Genomic DNA, 23,222 nt, shown 5'->3' with positions numbered 1-23,222 from the left:
TGAAGCTGATTGGTTCTTATTAGTAGTCTGCACTAACAGTTAAAGCTTAATATGACATAATACCCCCGTACTAAGCTTAAAGTGGAGCATTCTGCTGTACTCGCCTGCCTGACTTGTCTCCTTCTCATCTCCTGACGCAGAGCCATCTGCCCATAACCCTCATTATCCCTGACAATTCTGTGCATACGGTATAGCGGCTGAGAGACTTAGTCGGGTCTAGGCGAACCCACCTTGTAGATCTGGGGTCCATTCTAGGCAGGTAACGGTATTGTACCTGAAAGCTTATTGTGTAAAGTCGGTAACTTACCCCTGCTATTACAGCGGGCACGCGGGTAGATACAACGGAGTAGAAATCATATAAAATGATCTCGGATCCTACAAAATTTTCTTCATTCAGTTCCTTCAGCCCTATCACCTCGCATATCTAATTCGACAAAGATAAGAAATCACTAGACAATCTCACCTAATCAATTAATCTTATCACGGAACAACATCTTCGAATTAATATCAAAATGCTCTCCCAAACCGTCGTCGCCCTCTTCCTTGCCTCCACGGCCGCGGCTACCTACAGCCCGCAGGCTCTGAAAGGTCTTCGCGACCTACGTCAGGAGCATGTCATCGTCGAGGTGCGCCAGGTCGAAAGCGACAGCAGCAGCAACAGCGCCGACGCAACCATCACAGACGTCGCGGCCGCCACTTCATGCTGGGCATCGCTAGAAGGGCTGCTAACGGACGCGCCTACGCCCGCAAGCGACTTGAACTCATACTTCGACGAATTCATGTCGACCGCAGACACCAACAACCCGTCCATCTTATGCCAGGCTACTACCTCCCTCCCGCAATCGCTCTCCGCCGAGTACAGCTCCTTCGACCAGCAGGCTAGCAGCTGGTTCAGCAAGCACACTAGCGACCTTCAGGCTATCGCGTCTAAGTGTGCTGGTGGCAATAGCGATGCTGTTATCTCGTCGCTCCAGGCTTACGCTGGCCAGGGCTGCGGTGGCTCGACTTCTTCTGGACTTGGTGCTCATCCCACTGGTATGGTTATCGGTGCTGTTGCCGCTGCCGGTGTCTGGGGTGTCGCGGCTGCGCTATGATTGGAACTTCGAGGTGGTTGGGGATTGTTATGGCTGGAATTAATAGATTGGTGGATTTGCGCGTGTTGGCGCGTTTTGGAAAGGAAAATAATTCTAAAAAGTTATGTAATTAAATAATACCCAATTTGCTTTCTCCGTTAGCTTTCGAAGTGTATCGTGTGGTTGTGTTGACATTGTCACGTACCTACCTACAGCAGTGGTAGTCTTCTACCGTGCGCCGAACCGAACATACTTAGGTACCTAGGTATATATGAGGTAGCTTATTAAGTCCGACGTGACACAGCAGGGGCCTGTAACCTTAGCATGTAAACACTGTAAACACTTTGCAGCCTTAAATCTCTTAAATCCACCGCGGTAGTCAACTCGCGATCAATGATAAACAAACAACACCTCGTCCCAATAATCATTCGCTATTGTTCGCTATCAAGCCATATCGGAATGTGAAGTCTCCGACCGCGAAAGTTGTTCCACTGCAACGCTAGACGTGCAATTAGACAATTTGGACTATTGGAACTTTTCATGACACCGTTCGCACCGAACAATGGCGGTTTTTGATTCATTATCCAATGAAGTTCTATTTATAATCATTGATTTCCTTCCATCCTCGCGCGATTTAGCAACCCTAGCTCGCACAAGCTGGCGGTTACATCTACTGGCCAACCCGATTCTCTATGGCCGGAACAGAGATGAAGAGAATTCATCTGCTGTCCTCGTATGTAAAATTGGTGATTTCTTTCTATCTTTAGTCTATCTAACCCCCTTATTCAACTCTGTTGAACAGTCGTTGATCTGAAGATATGAGTGGAGCGGTGATTATTAACTATTGTTCGCACAGTGGGCTGCTCAACATGGGAGAATTGAAACACTCAAAAAAGCACATACCTTTGGGCTAGACCTCAACCCTGACGTTTCTGAGATTATCGATTACGAATCCCACTTAGCTGTGCAGAGATTTATTCCCGAAGATGTGTTAGGCGTTCAATATTTCGTAACTGTAGCCATGTCAAGTATCATCCTTGCAATTGACCAAGGACACAGGGCTACGGTCGCTTGGCTGGTAGACCACGGTATCGAAATGGATTTCTTATCTCAATCAGACCTTCATCATCCCATGGCATACTCGGCGCTATTAGCTGCTTTAATACTCAGACAGGCTTCGGTAGCCTGCTTACTTATCGAGAAAGGCGCATGTCTCGACTTCCCATCCTCACCAACGGGGGTACTCGAGCATACGGGATACACAGACCGAGCCTTTCCCGCGCCCCCGAAGCCCGTCTCAGCTCTTCATATAGCTGCTGACCTTGGCCTGGTTTCCGTGATAGAATTCCTGGTGCAGAGGGGAGTTGATATAAACACGATCGATGGGATGGGCGATACATGCCTCAACTACGCCGCCAGAAGCGCCAAAGAAGATCCGCGAGTAATTAGCGAGTTAATAAGGTTCGGTGCCGATGTGAACCATAATCAGGGAGATTGCAGCCCTCTTTGTGATGCTCTTTACATGGGTAAACTAGATCACGCGCTCGCCCTAATTGATGGTGGCTCTAGACTAGACCACCTTACGCTTTCTGATGTGGGTCCGATCCATCTGTGTACATGGCGGGAAGTTGAATGGAGATACAAGCCAGGTGGGAATGAGATGATGGGATCCTGTGGAGTAGACCCTCGCAGGTCTACTTTGCTGCAGAGGTTCATTGATCTAGGTGCAGACGTCAACGGAATGGTTGGCCAAAGACGGACGCCGTTGGGGGAGGCCATCCTCTCGGGGTCTCCCGGTACAGTAGAGATGCTTATTAATGCAGGCGCCGACGTGAACAGAGACATAGGGGATGGAAGACTTCCAGTGCGCGTGGCGTGGGAGCTTGATGAAAAGGACGATTGGGATAATGATTTCGAAATCGATGCCCTCAAAAAAATAGAAATACTCCTAGAAAATGGCGCTCGCATTGACTCGCGGTTTGGCGAGAATGAGGACAGTCCGAGTATTCTAGAACATGCAGCCAAATATTATGCACAAATGGTGGAATGGAGGAGCAGTGAGTGGTGGTGGCATGATCTTTCTGAAGACGACGACGATGATGAAGATCACAACTATCCAGCACGAAAATTTACTACGCTACTTCATTTGGCGTCCATTAAGAATATGGCACCGGAACACATCGACGAAGTACTAGCAGCTTCTGTTAAACGCCAATCCTTTCGGTGTTGTAAATTACTCCTGAAATATGGAGCAAAACTACGAAACGGCTCGGATGATGTGCTTGCTTGGGCTATGAAAGAAATTCGGCGGCAGCCAAGATGCCCTGAAATGCCCAACGAAGTAGATACAGACTATCTCGCTCTCACATATTCGGCAGACTTTGAACCATTAATGACAATGCTACTGGATCTTGGTTTGCCATTCAAAGAAATGGACAAGCTGTTCACACAAGCCTTGGTTTGCCGGGATCCGCGGGTAGCGCACATGATTTTGGATCGCGGTATAACTGGGAAGGGCCCGGGTCACGATCCAAATATCTGGCTTCAAAAAGCAGCATCTTGGGGTAACGTTGGAATTATACGCAAGCTACTGAGGGGTTCACCAGATGTAAATGGCTTCGATTCCAAAGGATGTTTGCCTCTGACACGGGCCATACGAGTCAGGAATCGGCTTGCCTCCTTGTTGTTGATAGAATATGGCGCTGACCCGTATTTGGCTACCACGATAGGTAAAGGTCAAGGAACGAAACAAACCCTGAAGCCCATCCAACATGCGATCCGGCTTGGTCGAATCGATATTCTCAAGGATATTCTTAAGTATCGCCCGCGAGCGCTTACAGAGGAAGAGAAATGGGTGCCCGCTGTATTACGGTTGGCACCGGAGATAGCTGAGCTGCTAGAGCGAAGTGCTTCTTAGGGGGTATGGTCTATTGTAATTTATATCATGTATCATTATAGATTTGGGACTTTTGGTGGGTGGATTAGGAGGTAAACTGTGCTATGTTCGGATCTCAAAATATTTCCTTCAACTTTTATGGCGCGAGCTTACTATTACGGTAACGAGAAAATGGCTACCCAACTACGTTCAATATATAGAAAGGAAATAATAAGGGATAGAGTCAGCGTTATCAAGTGTGCAAATAGTCGTGTATGAGTAATTCAACTATCCTAAATGACGACGTGGTCTACACTGACTGCTTGTACTATTGTTTTCACGTAGAGATCTGTTAGTATGTTCGTGAGTTTGCTTCTACACTTGTTTGGGTATGTAGGTAAGTTCGTTTGTATGGGTATATAACAACAGTGTGAACCCTCAACCAATAAAAAAGAAACGAACTACCTACATATGTATATACATCGGATGTATATAAATGTCAATTAACTTTAGGAAAGAACGTCGAAGGGTGTAGTTTCCTGGGTCGCGACTCAAATAACACGATTAACCACGCCGCGTTATTCTTTCCACCCGCTGTTACCATTAACCCACGCTCCTTTTCTTTTTAATTTTTACATGAACGCCGTCCTTTCTAAATTTCCTTCCACTTGAGCAACATTTCTAGCACACTTCACACACACAATTCGGCGTGCGAAATTTACAACCTTAGTCTATTCTTACGCCGATAATATTTTTACAATCCATCATAATGGCGAAAATCACAGACCTATCCACCGAGATCATCCAGCTGATTGCCGAATGCGATATTTTAGGCCCCACCGATCTCGCGTCTTTTGCCCGCGCCCAAAAGAAGATCATATCTAATACAGTTCAGTCTGTTCTCTATAAAAGATACGTAAACCCATACGCCACCACCTTCGCAATTACCTATTCGAGAATCGACATCTTGGAGATTGCCTTGGAACTCGACGTAGACATCCACCATGACTCCAGTGCCCCTCTCCGCAAGGCCTGCTCCTTTGGTCGTGACAATATGGCCATTTGGTTATTAGACCACGGCGCGCAGATTGACACGGTAGTCATGTCTGACCACTTCGGAAAACCCGCGGCCGTGACTTCGAAATCAGCCCTATCCTATGCGATTAACGGTGGACACGAGGATATCGCTGTCATGTTACTCCTGCGCGGCGCTAACCCTTATTTCGTCGAAAAACGCGCGACTACCGCTCTTCACGCGGCAGCTCGAATGAATATGCTTCGACTAGCAGATATTCTTCTACGCGAGAAATACGTGATGATCAACGATCGTGAGGAGCATGGCGACGGCCCCATTACCTATTTGATGGCGGGGCCCGACGATGATGACCACGCTATGCTCGACCTGTTGATTGCCTTTGGAGCAGACGTCACTGGAAACCAAGGCAGCACGGGGTGCTTGGTGACACTAGCACTAGAACAGGAAGTATACGACCACGCGCATGCCTTGATCGATGCTGGCGCGCTCGATCATGTCACAGCACCGATATCCCAAGTATTAGAAGATCCCATCGATGCCTGTGTTTGGTCCAACTGGGATGATTGCGATGAGACCTTTACAAAGCAATGCGCCGTGCTTGATCGTCTCATAGACGCCGGCGGTGGTATCAACGAAGTCGTTCGAAACGGATGCAGTCCCCTCGGAATGGCTGTCATTTCGGGGTCACCGAGAATGGTGAAGCATGTCTTGGAAATGGGAGCTGACGTAAATGATTCGTCCCGTTCTAGGGAGCATATCTTGAGAGCCTGGGTATCGCGTGACGACTTTGAAAGCAAAGAGCATTGGCTAGAGGTTCTGGAAACGTTATTCGGGGGCGGCGCTAGGATGGATTACCGGTGCTTGACTGAGGGCTCCCTGTTGGATTGGGCGATCGTACACTATAACAAAAAACCAGATCTATTGGAGTGGCTCTTGGACAGAGCAAAGCCAGAGGTAGTGGACCCGGAATACCTCGATGAATGTCTCTGGAAATACTTCGGGTTTGCAGCTTGGTGTGCGATAAAACTCCTCATGAAGTACGACATTTCGTTGAAAAAGCCCCGTCATATCTGGGATTGCATGTTTCGGATGGTGGGAATACGTCCTGAGCATATCGCCCCGTTTGATCCCCACGCCGTGCAGTTTCGCCAATTTATTCAGAATTTTCTGGATCGTGGTGGACCTTTAGAGTGGTTGGAAGGCATATTTACCAGGGCTCTCTACCTCAAGAACCACGTTGGCGCCATGGTACTAATTGAACATAATGTGTTGCAATTCCAGTCCCGACACCCCGATTAGTACCATGTGGCGGTGGAATGGGGAGATAAAGATGTTTCGGATGCTCTACGAATGAGGCAGGACGAAGTTATGGAGCTCGGAGCTTGATTGGCCGCGGAAACAATGATGCCATAGGGAGAAAGGCAGAATGAGGAAAGAATTGAATAAGGCGAACACGAAATAGGATCAAGGAGGCACAAAGTAAGGGGAAGATTGAGATAGTGTGGTTGGTATCCCGAAATGCTAGGGAAAATAGGGTTCTGCAAAACTCAACTACGGATGACGGCTATAGTCAAACATATGTCTTCAACTTAACTAGTAAATTGACTTTTGCAAATACGAAGATGAAGATGGTGAATATACAGGAGTAAAGGGGGTGGCTAACAATGTGGCTAGTGTATGCACAACTATTACATAAGTGTACAAGCCACATCTAAACCGACGCGTCGTGGTTTATGAAGCTGACGCCACATTTCCGATAGGTATTTGGACACTTCTGACAAACTTCATTCTCCTAGAAACATATTTAAATCAACCAACTTCGGTCAGTAAGGCGACATCGACCGGCCAAACTAACAACGGATGGCCCCTATAATTGATTAAAAAAAGAATACGCAATAATGGGTATGCGATACAATTTCTTAATTAAAACAGAAGGAATCAGAGAGTAAGTAGCCAGGTTTCGCTAATCCGATTTCGATTCCAGCGTCCCCGAGACCGTCACGCGACTCCCTTTCCTCCGTCTCCACGACGAGTTTAGTATTCGAACGACTCGGTGAACGCGAAAAGCTAAACGGCGACCTTTCCGACCTAGAAAACGAAGACCCTTTACATAATGCCTCCGATGACGAAGAAGAGAACCTCGTCGGTTCGAGTGCGCAGCGGAAGGCTGTCGGTCCTGATAAATCGCTGAAGAGGTTTATCTTAGTGCTGGCTGGTGTTTTTCTTGCTGCTTGGCTTGTCGGGCTGTTTACTTATTTATCGACAAAATCGTATCAACATTCTTCACAAAAAGAACACGATCCTGCTGCTACGGCGTCCCGTGGTTCCGGTAAGAGGGTTACATTAGATCAGGTTATGCAGGGGTACTGGAGACCCCAAAGTCATGAAATTAGTTGGATCGAGGGTGCGAATGGAGAAGATGGGTTGTTACTAGAAAGAGCTGCCACTGGCAAGGATTATTTAATAGTAGAGGATGTTCGGAGCAAGAATGCGGACCATGCTGCGGCTGGAGGGAAGATCGCTTCAGCGCAGACGCTTATCAAGCAACCATGGTTCAATGTTGGCGGGCGACAGTTGATACCCGATCAAGTGTGGCCGAGTCCTAATCTCAAGAAGGTGTTGATTGCTACCGATACCAAGAATATTTGGAGATATTCTTTCACGGGGATATACTGGATATTTGACGTGGAAACACAGACTGCCGAACCTCTAAACCCGAAAAATCCTAATCTCCGAGTCCAACTTGCGCAATGGAGCCCTAAGAGCGATGCGGTTGTTTATACGAGTGCCAATAATTTGTACGTGCGACGGTTGGGAAGTGATAGTGTCGTTCAGGTCACGAAAGACGGCGGCCCAGAGTACTTCTATGGTATTCCGGATTGGGTATATGAAGAGGAGGTGTTTGGTGATAATAGTGCGACGTGGTGGTCTGGGAACGGAGACTTTGTCGCTTTCTTGAGAACGAACGAGACCCTGGTGCCAGAGTATCCGATCCAATTTTTCATTGACAGACCGAGTGGCGACAAGCCTCCTCCTGGCGAGGATAGCTACCCCGAAGTACAGCAGCTCAAATACCCTAAGGCGGGCTCGCCAAACCCATTCGTAGATCTTCTGTTCTACGATATGGCGCGAGGCGATACGTTTTCAGTTGAGATTGAAGGAAGCTTTCCTCCCGAGGACCTTTTAATCACCGATGTTACCTGGGCCGGGAATCAGGTTCTGGTTAAGGAGACGAATCGTGTTAGTGATATTATGCGGGTGATTCTTATCGATGTCACGGCTCGAGCAGGCAAGACGGTCAGGACAGTTGACGTTGGAAAACTCGACGGCGGCTGGTTCGAGATTTCGCATGATACTACTTACATCCCGGCCGACCCCGCCAACGGCAGACCTCAGGACGGCTACATTGATACTATCATTTACGAAGATAGAGATCACATGGCCTACTTCAGCCCCTTGGATACTGACAAGCCTGTCATGTTGACTTCGGGTAATTGGGAAGTTGTCGCAGCGCCTTCTGCGGTTGACTTAAAGAATAATCTCGCATATTACGTCGCTACGACGATAGCATCGACCCAACGACATGTATATAGCGTCAAGTTCGACGGGTCGGAGACGAAAGCTTTGACGGATGCGACTAGAGAGGGTTACTACGATGTATCATTCTCTAGCAAGGCCGGATACGCCCTTGTCACGTACAAGGGACCGAATGTGCCGACGCAAAAGGTCATCAGCACACCGAGCAACACCGAGAAATACGAGCACGTCATTGAGGAAAACAAGGATCTGACAGACAAGGCTAAGAAGCACGAACTGCCACTTCTAGAATACGGTATTATCACCGTTGATGGCGTTGATCTCAACTTTGTTGAGCGCCGCCCACCACACTTCGATCCCAAGAAGCAATATCCCGTACTATTCCAGCAGTACTCCGGGCCTGGTTCGCAATCTGTGGATAAGACGTTCGGTGTTGATTTCCAATCATACGTCGCCGGTAACCTAAACTACATTGTAGTCACGGTCGACGGGCGGGGCACCGGGTTTATCGGGCGGAAGGCGCGTGTGGTTGTGCGTAAAAACTTAGGAGTCGCGGAAGCACATGACCAAATTGCAGCGGCCAAGATTTGGGCGGCGAAGCCATACGTAGACGAATCTCGAATCGCAATTTGGGGATGGTCGTACGGAGGATTCCAGACGCTCAAGACACTGGAGCAAGACGCCGGTGAAACCTTCAAATACGGTATGGCAGTGGCTCCCGTCACTGATTGGCGATTCTACGACAGCATTTATACCGAGCGGTATATGTTAACACCGCAATCCAACGGGGAAGGGTATGACAGCAGCGCGGTGACGAACGCGACGGCGCTCGGCCAGAATGTGCGCTTCTTGATCATGCATGGTGTCGCGGATGATAATGTGCATATGCAAAATACCCTAACATTGCTCGATAAGTTGGATATGGCTAGCATTGAGAATTACGATTTGCATATGTTCCCCGACAGTAATCATGGGATTTACTTCCATAATGCGAATCGCATTGTATATGATAGTAAGCTTCCTACTCTTCTAACCCTTTCCTATAAGACGCTACGAGACCAATGTGTTAACACACGAATAGAATTGAATAACTGGCTCATCAATGCCTTTAATGGGGAATGGTTGAAGGTCACAGACGCAAGACCCACGCCTAATAAAGCGAAGCGGGATATGGAGCTAGTGAGGAAATCGGGCATCACGGTGAGCCATGGACATAGGCTACCTCTGTCGAGTTTAGCGGGTTAAACGTACATTAGATGGCATGGCATGGCGTACCGGTGGCATTGTTCATTTCCAATATGTAGAGTATCTTGCTTATGCAGTTGGCAGGCAATGTGATATATACCATTTTATTCAAATTTCAACTTGTTGTTTTACTCGCTTGAGAGGCTCGTGTTACACGAATTTCGGGTAGATGCCGAAGGTGGTCTTGCCTATATGACAGGAGCCGCCGAAGGTGCTAAAGTGCTAGGGTAAGCGTATGTGCACTCCCGCAAGGTGATTCCGAATAATTGGAAACCCGCGACGCCCGATGCGATACTATTTCGTAGCCATAATTGTAGGCGCATAGCTCCGAAGGTATCGGAGTACATCCGACGGACAGTCAGATGAGTTACACAACCGGATGCGTTCCGTCGGTTAACACTCCGAAATCCAGATTACCCTTCTTCTTTTCGGAGCTTTTCCGAAATATTAAACATTACCACATCGGTACAGATCCGGTCGCAAAAATCAGCGCCCACATGCATCGGTTGGATCCGTCGCCAAAAAAAAAAAAAAAATCGATATATATATAGATTAGGCCCGCTCGTTTGAAGCTTCCCGGGAGGCTTCCGCTTCCTTCTCGGATTTTCGGATCCTTCCACACCAGCCAATTCCAAGTCTACCATCGCAGTAGGAACGCTAGGGAGTAAGGGAGTATCTAGAGTAAAACATGGTTCACGTGTTAGATAAGCACCTGCACAAGCGGGACGGGACTCAAACCTCGATCTCGATCTCGACTCTCATTTTGCTTCTTCCCGCCGATTGCGCCAACAACATGGACAGAGGTGTCCATAACCTTGCATTATTGCCCATATCACCTTTTCCCACGTAACTCGTGGCTTTATTACTTCAATGACACAGCAATTGGTACATATCATCGGGGCGGGAATTGGAGGCCTGACACTCGGCCGCTGCCTGCTGAGGTACGGCATCCCTGCCGTGCTCTACGAAAAAGCACCTGCGGTCGCAACTACGCGCCATAACTACGGTATCACGTTACACGCGTCCTCTTACCGCCCACTTCTCAACATACTCGGTTTAGACGAATTGTCGTTTAGGCGTCGCGTAGCCGTGGACGGACCTGTCGGCGGTAGCGGGAAGATAGACCCCAATCTGCTCGTTTGTCCCGGAACAGTAGATTCGACGTCTTTTCGAGCGCATCGGGAGAAACTCGAGGGATTACTTCGCCAAGGCCTCGATGTTCAATGGGAGAATGCCCTCGAAAAAGTGGAAGAAACTCCGTCAGGGATGTTACTTTGTCTGCAAAATAACCAGAGACTAGAGAGTGAATGTATAATAGGCGTCGATGGTCCGCACTCTAACACTCGCAAATACCTCTCCCCCGATACACCCCTCAACGTCCTTCCTTATGTCGCATTCAATGGTAAGCGCCGTGTGGAGCGCGCGGTCTTCGACAATGTATACGCCCCGGCGATGGGAGACTCAAATATTATCGAAATGAGACAGGGAGATGTAGTCCTCCACGTATCCGTCAATGAACAACAAGGAAGCATTGTGAATATCGGTTGGACATTTTCGCGCCCGGCTCGAGGGACCACCGATCCTCTCCATAAGCCCAATCGCCCTGTTTCAGGTGCGACAGATATCTCAGAGGAGTTTTTTGAAGAGATCGCAGCCCTCCAGGGGTTGGAGCAACCCTTCATGGAGATATTCGACGTCGAGAAGTTAAGAATGGAACGGGTCCTGCATTGGCTCATGCGTACCGTGCTGGTAAGCCATCAGGAGCTTTGCGCGTTTGCAGAAAAAGGCGTGTTTTTTATGGGTGACTCCGTTCACGCGGAACCTATCCTCGGAGGAGAGGGGGCCGCTCGAGCTATTACGGATGGAATTGAACTGGCGAAGTGTATCTCCCTATACGGGCCAGGTGGTATACGGGGATGGTACGATTCAAGGCACCCCAAGTGGGAGAATGGCGTAAAGGAAAGCGAGAACACTATTGCTGAAATGCATGGCAGTCCGAAAGTCGCTCAATAGTTGCGATTGTTCAGTTGAGCGGACGCCGTTTGCTCGAAACCCACTCACAACCCCAACCTCAAAAAGTACATACAGAACCGCACACCTAACTTCAATTGGAAAACAATTATTTCATATTTTTGCGTTTTTTTTTGTCAGCACAAGTGCAACCGTGGAATGTCGGACTTATGGTGGCGATGATATGCGGACCAGTTAGTACACCAAGAGCCTCCTTTCCCCGTGCTCAGTAACCCGGCAGTGGTTAAACTCGCGGCACCATGGGATTCCGGGTTTACCACATAGATCTTGAGGGATTCTAGTACGGTCGGAAGCTTACATTCAATCCTACCCAACCCAGATATGATCTACAACAAGTGGACAGTGGCGATAGCAGAGCTGAACCGACAGAGAATCTCCACATTATCAGAATGTTGGTCGAGAAAAAGCACACGACCCAATCAAACGAGCGGTGTGTAGTAGGCCCTCCTGGCCCTCCAAGTTACTGATTCATGGGTCCGATGGCGAAGTAGGCGTTAGGAGATATTTGATCTGGCTAGACAATCCTGTTGAGGTAGACCTGTTACATTATCGCGAGGGGCAGTAATCCGTAGTGGGGCCGGGATAGTCAATATAGCGTGCGGCGCGGATTTTATCAATTTAATACCGGCCAACTCCCGGAGCTTTGCTAATTGAATCCGCGATGTATGTGCGATGAGGACGCGATATACGCGATCGATGTTCAAGGCTGAGTGTGTATCTATTATATAAACTACCTTCGCTCGTCATCTTCGTCTGCTATCTTCAGCCAAGCATATACCAATCCACACAATCTCACTTTTAAACAAAATGTCTCGTCGCATCTTTCTTACCGGAGGCAATGGCTTCGTGGGATCTCACACCCTCGCTCAACTCCTTGAAAAAGGATATAGCGTTTGTTGTGCTGTCAGAACGCAAGCCAAGGGCGACAAGATCCTCGCGGACTTCACCGAGCAGAAGTCTCGAATTGATATCGCTATCGTTCCGGACATCGTCACACCAGACACCTACGATTCCGCTCTGAAGAGCCAACCCCCTTTTGACGGAGTAATTCATGTCGCATCCCCATTCACATACGGTATCGAAGGAAGCAATCTCCAATTCCTAGAGCCGGCCATTAAGGGGACGTTAAACCTTCTCAAATCCGTCAAGGAGAACGCTCCTAATGTGAAGCGGGTCGTTCTAATCGGCAGCTCCGCCAGCGTGGTCGACTATGAAAATCTAACTTCAGACCCGCCCAAATTCTTCACGGAGAAAGACTGGAACCCGGTCACATGGGAAGAAGCCTTAGAAGGCGATCAGTCCAAAGCGTACAGAGGAAGCAAGAAATTCGCCGAACTAGAAGGTAATGCGCGCCCTTTCCCATCAGACCATAAATTTGCTAACATTAAACAGCTTGGGACTTTATAAAGAAGGAAAAGCCGCATTTTGATCTTGTAGTTCTCTGCCCCCCTGCGATATTTGGTCCCTCGAGACATTCTATCTCAAGCATCAAGGAGTTGAACGAATCGAATAGCCGATTGTGGAAGTTTACTTTTGGCGCGACCAAAGATAGCCCGGTCGCATACATGCCCGTGCATACCTACATCGATGTCCGAGTAAGTATTTTCTGATCCCCTTATTCTTAGCCCATCTAACATCCCAATAGGACTTAGCTACCGCCCAGGTACAAGCTCTAAACATTCCAGAAGCCGGAAATGAACGTTTCGCAATATCCACCCGACAGTTTGATTTCCAGAAGATTTCCGACATCCTCAGGTCGCATTTCCCGGAGCTCAGTGAGCGCGTGCCACTTGGTAAACCCGGCACTAGCTCCCTGCCTCCAGGTGCATACAACGTTGATAATTCTAAGGTCAAGAACTTGTTGGGAATAGAGTTCCGACCGTTCGAGGAAACGATATTGGATACTGCGAGATTTTTCTTGGAGATTGAGCGGAATGAGCAGAAAGCTTGATTGGCGTATGGATTTTCTGTTGGTTTCGCCATGTCTTTAGATTGTTACTTAGAAACGATCCATTGCCCAATCCAAATGTAGAAGTATTCATATCTCTCATGTATGAAAGAAATAGCGAACCTTTTTTCCGATGCTCTTCTGTCATGATCCGGATGTGTGGGCCGACAGTTGTACGATGAGGCCTGCGTCGTACAGAGCCGGTAAGGCTTGGTATTCCGTCCATTCAGTGCATTTCCACAAGGGCTCACGTTGCTCCCCGGGTGCATAGAATGTAAGAGGCTCCCACGTTTTAACAGGTTCTGTCTTCAGTGTTTTGATGTTGAAGGCTTTTTGCTTCGGAGGGGGTGCTTGCTGACTAAGAATCTCATCCCATTGTTTCGGAAATGTTCCCCGATCGGTAAAACCAAGCGGTTCTTTCGTATGCTCCATATCGGCACCGTCGGGATTGAAGCGCTCTTGAATTTCATACTTCATGCCTGCCGTAATGTCACCTGTAACATGGAACTTCATTCCGGACCCGTCTGCATTTGATTCAACAAAGATGCTATGATGGAATCTTTCTCCGACGATGTCAGGGTCCGGAACAGAGACCTTCGACTTAAGTTTATAAACGCGATAATATTGTGTGCTATCCGACATGTTTGAAGAAGCCCGGGTTCCTTTGATATATCTAGCGGATTACGGCAGTCGTATTTATCTTTCGGAGGTTGGGCCGATTTAATTGGCTTCGGAGTTCTTTACCGCTCGGAATGGGTCCGAGTGAGGAGAGTAATGGAAGGAAGGAAAGAATCGAGAATTCGGAAGGTCTCCGGTTTTATTCTAATTTCGGATCTATCCGCTGCTTACATAATCTCAATCGGATAACTATCCGCTACCCTTTGTTCTCCTTACACTATTTCATATTTCAGCCGTCGTTAAATACCTAGGTAGGTACATGAATTACGAGAATTTATAGAGATGAATATGTGTACCCTATTAATTCTGTATTTTCGACAGAGAAGCTCATTTTAAACGCAAAAACAAGGAGGCAGACTCTTTAATACTTCACACAAAAGGCAGGACCTTAGTAATCAAGCTGTACAATTCACCTCTTATCGGAACTATCCGAAAATATCACAAGCCGCATATTACGCCGCCGCCGCCAACTTCCCCTCCACAGGTCCATTCATGGAAGATATATCTGATATTTCTGATGATGGTAAATCATGTGGGTACCCAAGTTCCAACCGCAACAGCTGGTCCACCTATGTACCCAGATACCTAGGCACGCAGAGTAGTTGCTCAGGGGCGAACCAAGACATAACCAATTGGAAATTGTATTTTCTTCTCTCTAAGCCCCATTTCTGCTGCGCAATATGCTACACCTAGTGGCATGATCTAGAAATATGGCGGAGCAGAATTGGCGGTCCATTTGGCCCCATAATAGTGAAATACGATTTATACGATGGCCGTTTTAGGCAAGCCAAGGGTCAAATTGGCCAATCAGATGCTAGCTAACCATTAGGCTTTCCGCGTATGACTTCACTCAATATTGAAAAGAACGCCCGGCTGAATAGTACGTGATAATTTATAAGTATAAAGGACAGAAATGATTCAAGTATTTCAAAAAACTCATTGATTAAGTTCTTTTCTAAGTCATCAATTAAGAGTAACCACGAACGATATCCTCCTCCGTTTCTCTATTTACGTTGTGTAACGCTGATTAGTAAGAGAATATTAATAGAGGGCTCAAGCATTCCAGCCCAGACAGCGTATCCTTAACAGTTCGACCTATCTTTCGTTCACGCTCCAATTAAAATTATTCAGCAAAGATGGCTTCAACATCGCCTCGCTCCAACGCCCCAGCCGACATCCCACCGCAATTGTCAGATCTACATTGCTTCACCGAGACCGAAGGCGTCGTCACGACGACTATGTTTGACATTCCGGGGTACCGAGTAGTCAAAGTACTTGGCACAGTCTACGGCCTAACAGTTCGTTCACGCAACTGGGCTGCAAGCATGGGTATGGTGATTAAGAGTATTGCGGGCGGGGAGCTACGCTGGTTCACAAGCATGGTAAGCGTAGCCTCACTTATCCGTGGCCATTCCTTTTATTAACAGTTTTCAGCTTTACTCAGCAAGAAACGATGCTATTACTCGAGTTGTTTCCGAAACTAAGGCACGCGGCGGTAATGCCATCATCTGCCTCCGCTTTGAGACAGGCGACATGGGTAACTTCTCACAATGCAGTGCTTATGGCACCGCTGCCGTAATTGAGAAGATCGACCCTGATACGCATATTCCGCCACAGCTCAATAACTAATTGTGGTAATAATTCCTTCTTGTAGGAGTTGGCTATGTTACTGGTATCATGGGGCCGTTAGGATTTGAGGATTGTTCAGATCTAGTCAACGACGAAGGTTGTTATTTACCGAAATATCCTCGTTTTTATATTCCGTATGTCAGTAGTTAAAGCCATACGAAGGGATACATCCTGGGAAGTATCGGAGGAACTCCTTGTCGCCGATGTGGAGGCAAGGGAGTCCTTAGGACAAAGAAGTCATTCTTGTATATATACGATAGCTTCCGTAGCAGTTACTTGCGATCTCCTCGCGCAACAACAGAGTTATTAACCCCCTTATATGGTTGGTGTCATGACACCATACCTCTAATTCGGACATGAAACTTCTCATACTAATAACCCTAAACTGTCCACTGTGATTTCTTATATCATCCCCTAGAAAATCAATGGGGGGCATAGAAGCAATGTTGGAAGATCAGAATATTTGCTAAAAAAAAAACCATACTCTCCGTGGTTAGATTTTCGATATTACGTGGTGAACGCCTATGCGATAGCGTTGAGGGTATGTATAATCCTACTTCTGTTTGCCTTAACTGGGAGGAATGTGTACGTGATACAAACTAGAGCTATTTACAATACAAAACAAGCAAGCCTGGTAAACAGTACAATTTTCTATAACAACGGTGCATCTCGCCTATAAATACCTAGGTAACGAATTAGCCAGTGCGACAGCATAGGGAAGTGCATGGTAATAATAACACTCACTATATATAACCTTATCCCTACGATTTGTGTTTGCAGTTGAATAGGATTAGATTATGGGAACCACCCCATCCGATTCGTACAATTGACCTTCGGGGTATACTGTGCACTTGGTGTTTTTATAGATACTTAGGTCGCTCTTAACATTTACACCGTAAGAAAGTTGAATACAACTCGTCCGTAGCCACACACTATACTCGCCCCACTCACAATAGTGAGAAACTACTAGATTCGTGAATTACAAACAATTTGAACTGTGAAATACGTTAAATCAACCTTTCATAGTGGCCTGTGCATTGCTAGTAGTGATTTCCTACTTATATCTCATTACAAAACTGATTTAATTCTTTCCTTTGACATTTACCTCAACACCCCATTTCTTTACTCGATACTCCGAAGCTTCGATTTTACGATACTTGACCCTCAAACAGCCTCTTTTCCACATTCTCAAAGGCTTGTCACGACTCGCGGGCCGATTAATAAAGACACAACTGGGTGAACCAGTTGATCTAAAGATCTCCCCATTCAGGAAAGGACGTCTTTGACGGACCAGGATTGCCGGTAAGGGGTGAACATACTAGCTTCCTAAAATAAATGAACGATAGAACTGACGATGAACAGGTATAACGAACACCGCAAAACCAGTTGATAGTACGCCGTTCCTACCATCACTCCGAACAGGATCAGCCGATTCTGCCTCCAGACACGCCCCCGACCATCCCTGACTCCATTCCCCGGTACTCAAAGCGATACAATCCGCTACCATGGATAGTCAATATCTCCCAGAAGAAATTTGGGAAAACATCTTCAAGTTCCTACGACCAACAGCTGGGTTAGGATTTATAGATCGCCCGGCGGACGAGCAGGTGTCACTCAAAACCCTTTCGGCGGTCACCCAAGCCTCAAAAAAGTTTCATCGTATCGCCCAACCTATTTTATACGAGAAACTAATCGTACAAAGTTCTCTCCGATTTTTTCGCCTTCTCACGACGCTGTGCGAACAGCCGGAGCTTTGCGGCCATGTTCGAGTTCTCCAGTTGACCTACCACGAGGACCAATTTGTGCCCTCGTCGGGCTATTTGCGAAGAGCAATAGCAGTAGCAGACGCGATCGGAGAGGTAAAAGCCGTGCTACAACGCAACTCAAGATCAGATCTCCTAGGCTTGCTGGACATCTTCCATGGAGTCTTAATCGACGAAGAGGTCGCATTGATCCTCAGCTTGGTACCGAAGCTAGAAATGTTATGGTTAGACCTACCAGCAACGACCTCATTGATAGCGAGGGTTTTCCAGCTAGCTACGCGGAAATTCGGGTCAGCGCCGTACCACGGGCCGCCTAACTCGAAACAGTGTGTTGGTATACAGCAACTACCCGAGGACCATTTCTCGAGGCTTAAGGTAGTGATGTTCGCGAAAACCGGACAACAACAGCAGCCCCTGCTCAACCCTTCCCTCGTGTCGAACTGCTTTAGGCTTCCTAGTCTCACAAGTATTCACCTGACTGACTGCGTTTGGGATAAAGCACTCATCAACACCCTGCCCCAAACCTCGAAAATTGAGTATTTGGCCCTCCATTCTACAACATTCCAAAGCCGACGGGAACCAATCAGCCTACTGATACGACTCCCCAAGCTGGTTTACTTGAGAATCAAACTATCCTTGTGGGGAAAAAAAAAGGCGGGGATTTGAAATGTTGAATGGACTGGGCGATGTTGTGATGCATGGTGGGCTCCGCCATCTTCAGTGGCTCATAATAGATCCGGGGACTCGATGGGATTATCATAAACGATATGCACAACACCGCGATGATTTCCTGGGCTCCCTCCGAATGCTGATTAATTTGAGACACATCTATATTGCTCTAGAAGACCTACTTGGTATGCGCATGCCTAAGTACCTTCTGCAAGCGCAGAAAACGTTTCCTCCTTCCATGGAAGCCGGTGAAGAAGATAACCTTCTGGACCTTAAAGATGCGCTGCCAAATTTAGTAGAGCACATTCATCTCTTTACAATATACCCGAACCAGCTCCACGAGGCTTGGATTTTTAACCAGATCGCGGAGTTACAAGCGAACAGGAACCACCCAGTCAGGGCGACACACCATTACCCAAACCCACCACCGGGAGGGGATTTTTCTTTTGGAGAGCTCAAGATTACCACACCGGGACTTGGTCGCTAGGCGAATGGAGTATTTTGAGGGTTCAGCAAGGCGGCTCAAGAGGGGCAAGTTGGAGGATGTTTCTGTGCGTTAGCACGTGCGAAATCGCAATCCGGAGGATGATTGTTTTGCGGCGGACGGTGGAGTAGAGGGAGATGAGCGATTAGGGAGGCGGCTCGTCACCGTCGGCGTTTATAGATGCTGTAGGCGACGTCCGCCTACCATACCAATGAAAACATCGTCTAAAGCTAACAATAACCGCGCGGGCACGTAAGCTATTTCGTAGGGAACATCACCGTTGGCGTGATGGCGATACATAATCTATATGCTGCGCCAATTACAGGGGAGCATTTTAGCCAGGGGTAATGAACGTCTACCAAATTAGGATAGGTATTATTGTTCGGCAAGATCTCTGGATCTTTCCGAATGGCGTCACTGGCTCCTCCACATTGTTCCTCCATAAATTCCCCGTTTGTCATAGATTGCTCGGAACATCATTCTCCATTCTGGGGTAGATCTTCCCAACCCACCGCGGCTACTTTCCACGTTTGGGCGCTAGCATTAAATCTCCCGGACCGTCGGGTTACATTCTATCGACAGGGGCTAATGCTAAATATGATTTCACATATATAAGAACCATGAGTTCCCACCTCTTTGATTGTGCGTTGAAACCACCTAGTCTGGACAAGTTCTGCAGATCCCAAGACGAAGATGATATCCTCAATTCTTCTGACCGGCCTTCTCCTCGCCTCTTCCGCTTCCGCTCGTCCGGCGAAGCGTGGCACCGGGGAGGTCAAGTGCCCTGTAGTACTCAGCGGGTTCGTTCCAGCAGACAAGACGCCGACGGACTTTGACTCGTACGCGACGAGCCCCTTCAACCCGGACTACATCCGCGGCGACGAGAAGTTCTCCACGATCCTCCAATTCCCCGACGCCGGAAGCTCGCGTTTTGACAATGCTAGCACCAAGTCGGTTGAGGTCACCATCAACGACAAGTCGATCTTCCAGAAGCAGAACGGTTTCCGCCGTGCAGGTCTACAAATTCAGGGCGACACCAACGAAAATGGTCCGGGAACAACGGGTGTCAGGACCCTACACTTCAGTGTTAAGCAGGATGCTAAGCGAACCCTCAACCTCACACACGAGTATTTGGTATGAACAAACTCATCGGAAAGGAAGAATAAACAAGCTAACTAGAAAATAGAATGTCTGGCACGAGTCCTCCGACTACAGCGCCAACCAGTTCAACTTCCAGACCGGCACCATCATCGGCAAGTCCGACAGCGACAAGAACTCGTTCAAGGTTCTCAACCGCCAGAACACTCAAGTGTGGTCTACTCCCGTTGATGCGACCGCGTGGCAAAACTTTGCCATCACTCTTGACTTCAACAAGAAGTATGAAATCTGATCTTTGCCCTTATATATGAATACACTGACATGGTACTTCACAGCACCCTCCAAGTCTACTACTCCAAAGACGACGAACCCCTGAAGGCCGTAACCGACGCTCTCCAGAACGACAACAGCGGTGGTGGCCAGTACCAAATCGGTCTCCTAAAGAAGCCGACAGGCACCTCCGACGTCGTGAACTCGGGTTTCCAAGAGACGGGTATTAACGAGGGGCAAATCTACGGCGGCATTTTCCTCGAGGACAGCGCCGATGGCTGCGTTTCCCTGTAGAAAAGTAGCGTTACACTAACAGAAATTCCACAACTAAGTAGTGAAGTCTTCTCAATGTACATATTATAGAAGCACATATATATCACAAATAGCATTAAGACATAAAACATTATGCAGTGTATTGATCCCGATCGTTCGATCATGGCGACGAAGTCGCGAGGGATTTGAGCACGTAAAGTACTCGGTCTATGTAAACTAACGCAACTAAAACAGAAAAACAGAAAAGCAGACGACTTGGCAATGCTCCGTGGAGAAGCAGCAGTCGTGTTAGTGCAGTGTTTGTGATTCGGGAAATAAAGGCCGTCATATCGTAGGCGGCCGGGACTTTCCGAAATATCGTTTTGCGCGGATTGAAAGTTGATACAACTTAGACAATTTGCAGCATTCGAAATGCTGTTCGCAACTTGAAATAGAAAGTTGTTATAGCGTAGGCGACTCGCAGTCTTCGAAGCGGTGTTGAGACCTGACGGAGAAAGCCGATATAGTCGCAATCTTCGGAATAGTACCGAAATGCCATATTGTCGTAATGTTGGCAAAATCAGTAACGAAAAAAAGAAAAATCGCGCAAGTGACGAGTAGCTCTCTATAAAACAAGCAACTGGAGAACTGCAGTATCGCGATATCGCCGCGATGATTCGAGATTTCGAAATCTCAACGTTGCAGTATCGTATCACAAATCCATCCGTGAACTCGTCCTCGTCGAGTTCCATTCCTATTCATAACTCTCCCCCACTCATCAATCCTGTTCATCCCCACAACTCCTGCTCGTCTTCTCAATAATTCATATCTCGTATACCATTCCCGTAAACCTTAATCAATCTTATCCTTACGAAGCTTCTCGCTACTCTTCTTGTGCTTAAGCGAACGGTTCTGAGGTCGAGCCTGTGATTGCTCTGCCACCGTCGCCGACGAAGCTTCAGGCGCAACATCCTGGGGACAAACCGCATCCTGCGAGTGTCTTGCGCGTCTGCGACTCTGACTCGGAAGAAGTCGACGATCATCGTCTCGCGTTCGGTAAGCAGGACCAGAACTTCGAGCTCTTCCTCTTCCCGCTCCGAAAAGGCGTTCTTCGAGAGGAGCCGAAGGGGCCTGGGGAACTGAACTGGTTCTAGCAGGGTGGTTACCTCGGACCTGTGGAAGCTTAAACTCCGGAGCGATGTTCTGCTGTTCGCGGACGTTGTGGCGCGCAACTCGATCCTCAAGACTAGAGCTACCCTCTCTACCGTCGTCGAAAAATGCGCTACGTCCGTCACGGAAGGCGGTAGGTAGGCCAGTCGAGTTGGTGAAAAAACTGCTCAACGATGACGTCGGAGAAACGCCCGGCGCGGCAGGGGATTGCGTCGGGCCCATTGAAGGGAACTCTTTGAAAGCCACATCCTTAGTGTGAGTCTTCATAACACTGTTCACCTTAAAGCTTGGCTTAGGCCTAAAGCCGGCCTTCTGTAGGCCCGAGTCCCATTTCTGCTCCATCTTCTCGAGAGCTCTGGTGAGGGTACCTGTTCGTGCCTTCTGCGGAGTATCGGACGACCAAGCGCCGCGAGTCGGGCTACGTCCTCGCTGGGAACTGGTCGTCGATGAACTGGGTGAGGCTGGGACGAGATCTATGGTGGAATATGTAGGAGGAAGGCCTGGCGATGCCGGCATCAGTCGTCGCGCATTGGAAACAATAAAGGGGGATGGGAGTCCCGTTCCAATCGACGATGATGTTGAACTAGTTGGGAGAGGGGGTTCGACTTCGCGTTGTCGCACAAGCTCAAGGTCCAAAGGCGGTGGGCGAGGTCTTCCTCGATGGCCGCGATACTCAGGCTGAGTAGTACCGGATGTTGATGACTGAGAAAAAGAATGGTCACCACCACTGGTAGAGCTATCTTCAGTCTGCTGGTTGGGAGCCATAGTGGGAGAAGTAGTCGATGTGGCTTGAGACGCTGCCGGCTGTGGTTGTTTGACAGGTGTCTTGGAGCGTTGAGAAGTTCCAGTTAGGGCTTTAAGAGCACGCTTTCGGTGCTTCTCGCGCATCTTCTGTTCCTTCTCCTCGGCGTCGTTACGCGATGAGCTTCGGGTTACTTCAGGTGCCGTATCAGTCTCGGCGATGCCCTTAGATGTGTTACTGGTCGTCGATTCACGACGTCCTCTCGGCTGCTCGGATTCCATGGTGAGATTGTTTGAAGCTAATGCTGCCGACCTAGATTTTTTTCTCTCGTGAAGTCTGCGCTTTCGTTTTCACGAAGGTCTGATTAAACGTTCATGGAGTTCCTTTCAGAATCTAGGGAGTGAATGAAGAATCGTGATGGTACGAAACACTGTCTTTTGAGGAAGGAGAATGATGAGGTGAAGGGTACCCAGGGATGTAACTAGAATAGAAGTGGAAGTGGAACAGCAGAGTAGGAGGGAAATGACACGCGTGTTGTTCTGGCGAGAACTATCTTAGTACATGCCGGGGGTGTTGGAACGGGGCAAAATTGGCCAAAGAAATTGTTCACAAGAATAAAGAGTTTTGGCGGTAGCCGACGAGCTTCACGAGACCCGTTCGAAAGCAACCAAACAGCCGGTAGATTCTCCCATTCACTAAATACGATAACCTCATAAAAAGTA

General features: G+C 48.0%; 9 protein-coding genes across 9 annotated transcripts; 7 read left to right on the top strand and 2 right to left on the bottom strand.

The window, feature by feature from the left end:
• Positions 1-115: 115 nt before the first annotated feature.
• Positions 116-1,301, top strand: F4822DRAFT_421102 (uncharacterized protein). Its single transcript, XM_051459764.1, has 2 exons — positions 116-1,222; positions 1,279-1,301. The coding sequence occupies exon 1, from the start codon at positions 513-515 to the stop codon at positions 1,092-1,094; it is 582 nt and encodes a 193-aa protein (XP_051309372.1). The 5' UTR covers positions 116-512; the 3' UTR covers positions 1,095-1,222; positions 1,279-1,301.
• Positions 1,302-1,433: 132 nt separating this feature from the next.
• On the top strand, positions 1,434-4,249 carry F4822DRAFT_421099 (ankyrin repeat-containing domain protein). Its single transcript, XM_051459763.1, has 2 exons — positions 1,434-1,806; positions 1,930-4,249. The coding sequence occupies exons 1-2, from the start codon at positions 1,636-1,638 to the stop codon at positions 3,988-3,990; spliced, it is 2,232 nt and encodes a 743-aa protein (XP_051309371.1). The 5' UTR covers positions 1,434-1,635; the 3' UTR covers positions 3,991-4,249.
• A 2,517-nt stretch (positions 4,250-6,766) lies between these two features.
• F4822DRAFT_421097 (dipeptidyl peptidase IV N-terminal region-domain-containing protein) lies at positions 6,767-9,899 on the top strand. Its single transcript, XM_051459762.1, has 3 exons — positions 6,767-6,886; positions 6,969-9,533; positions 9,603-9,899. The coding sequence occupies exons 1-3, from the start codon at positions 6,883-6,885 to the stop codon at positions 9,764-9,766; spliced, it is 2,733 nt and encodes a 910-aa protein (XP_051309370.1). The 5' UTR covers positions 6,767-6,882; the 3' UTR covers positions 9,767-9,899.
• Positions 9,900-10,175: 276 nt separating this feature from the next.
• Positions 10,176-11,920, top strand: F4822DRAFT_440617 (uncharacterized protein). The gene has a single exon (XM_051462768.1). It carries the CDS (start codon positions 10,637-10,639, stop codon positions 11,777-11,779), a length of 1,143 nt encoding a protein of 380 aa, XP_051309369.1. The 5' UTR covers positions 10,176-10,636; the 3' UTR covers positions 11,780-11,920.
• Positions 11,921-12,604: 684 nt separating this feature from the next.
• F4822DRAFT_434707 (flavonol reductase) lies at positions 12,605-13,748 on the top strand (the record flags this gene model as incomplete). The annotated part of the gene is made up of 3 exons (XM_051462055.1): positions 12,605-13,139; positions 13,190-13,392; positions 13,443-13,748. The coding sequence occupies 3 exons, from the start codon at positions 12,605-12,607 to the stop codon at positions 13,746-13,748; spliced, it is 1,044 nt and encodes a 347-aa protein (XP_051309368.1).
• A 31-nt stretch (positions 13,749-13,779) lies between these two features.
• On the bottom strand, positions 13,780-14,858 carry F4822DRAFT_82222 (uncharacterized protein). The gene has a single exon (XM_051464032.1). The coding sequence runs from the start codon at positions 14,385-14,387 to the stop codon at positions 13,890-13,892; it is 498 nt and encodes a 165-aa protein (XP_051309367.1). The 5' UTR covers positions 14,388-14,858; the 3' UTR covers positions 13,780-13,889.
• A 503-nt stretch (positions 14,859-15,361) lies between these two features.
• Positions 15,362-16,164, top strand: F4822DRAFT_82213 (DUF74-domain-containing protein). The gene is made up of 2 exons (XM_051464031.1): positions 15,362-15,805; positions 15,858-16,164. Exons 1-2 carry the CDS (start codon positions 15,560-15,562, stop codon positions 16,050-16,052), a joined length of 441 nt encoding a protein of 146 aa, XP_051309366.1. The 5' UTR covers positions 15,362-15,559; the 3' UTR covers positions 16,053-16,164.
• Positions 16,165-19,441: 3,277 nt separating this feature from the next.
• F4822DRAFT_421092 (uncharacterized protein) lies at positions 19,442-20,747 on the top strand. The gene is made up of 3 exons (XM_051459761.1): positions 19,442-20,102; positions 20,155-20,345; positions 20,402-20,747. Exons 1-3 carry the CDS (start codon positions 19,662-19,664, stop codon positions 20,628-20,630), a joined length of 861 nt encoding a protein of 286 aa, XP_051309365.1. The 5' UTR covers positions 19,442-19,661; the 3' UTR covers positions 20,631-20,747.
• A 441-nt stretch (positions 20,748-21,188) lies between these two features.
• On the bottom strand, positions 21,189-22,943 carry F4822DRAFT_82162 (uncharacterized protein). The gene has a single exon (XM_051464030.1). The coding sequence runs from the start codon at positions 22,779-22,781 to the stop codon at positions 21,441-21,443; it is 1,341 nt and encodes a 446-aa protein (XP_051309364.1). The 5' UTR covers positions 22,782-22,943; the 3' UTR covers positions 21,189-21,440.
• Between the last annotated feature and the right edge of the window lie 279 nt (positions 22,944-23,222).

The sequence above is a fragment of the Hypoxylon trugodes genome (genome assembly GCF_022578975.1).
Source record: "Hypoxylon trugodes strain CBS 135444 unplaced genomic scaffold F4822scaffold_11, whole genome shotgun sequence".
NCBI lineage: Eukaryota > Fungi > Ascomycota > Sordariomycetes > Xylariales > Hypoxylaceae > Hypoxylon > Hypoxylon trugodes.
This window is presented reverse-complemented; position numbering and strand designations above follow the sequence as displayed.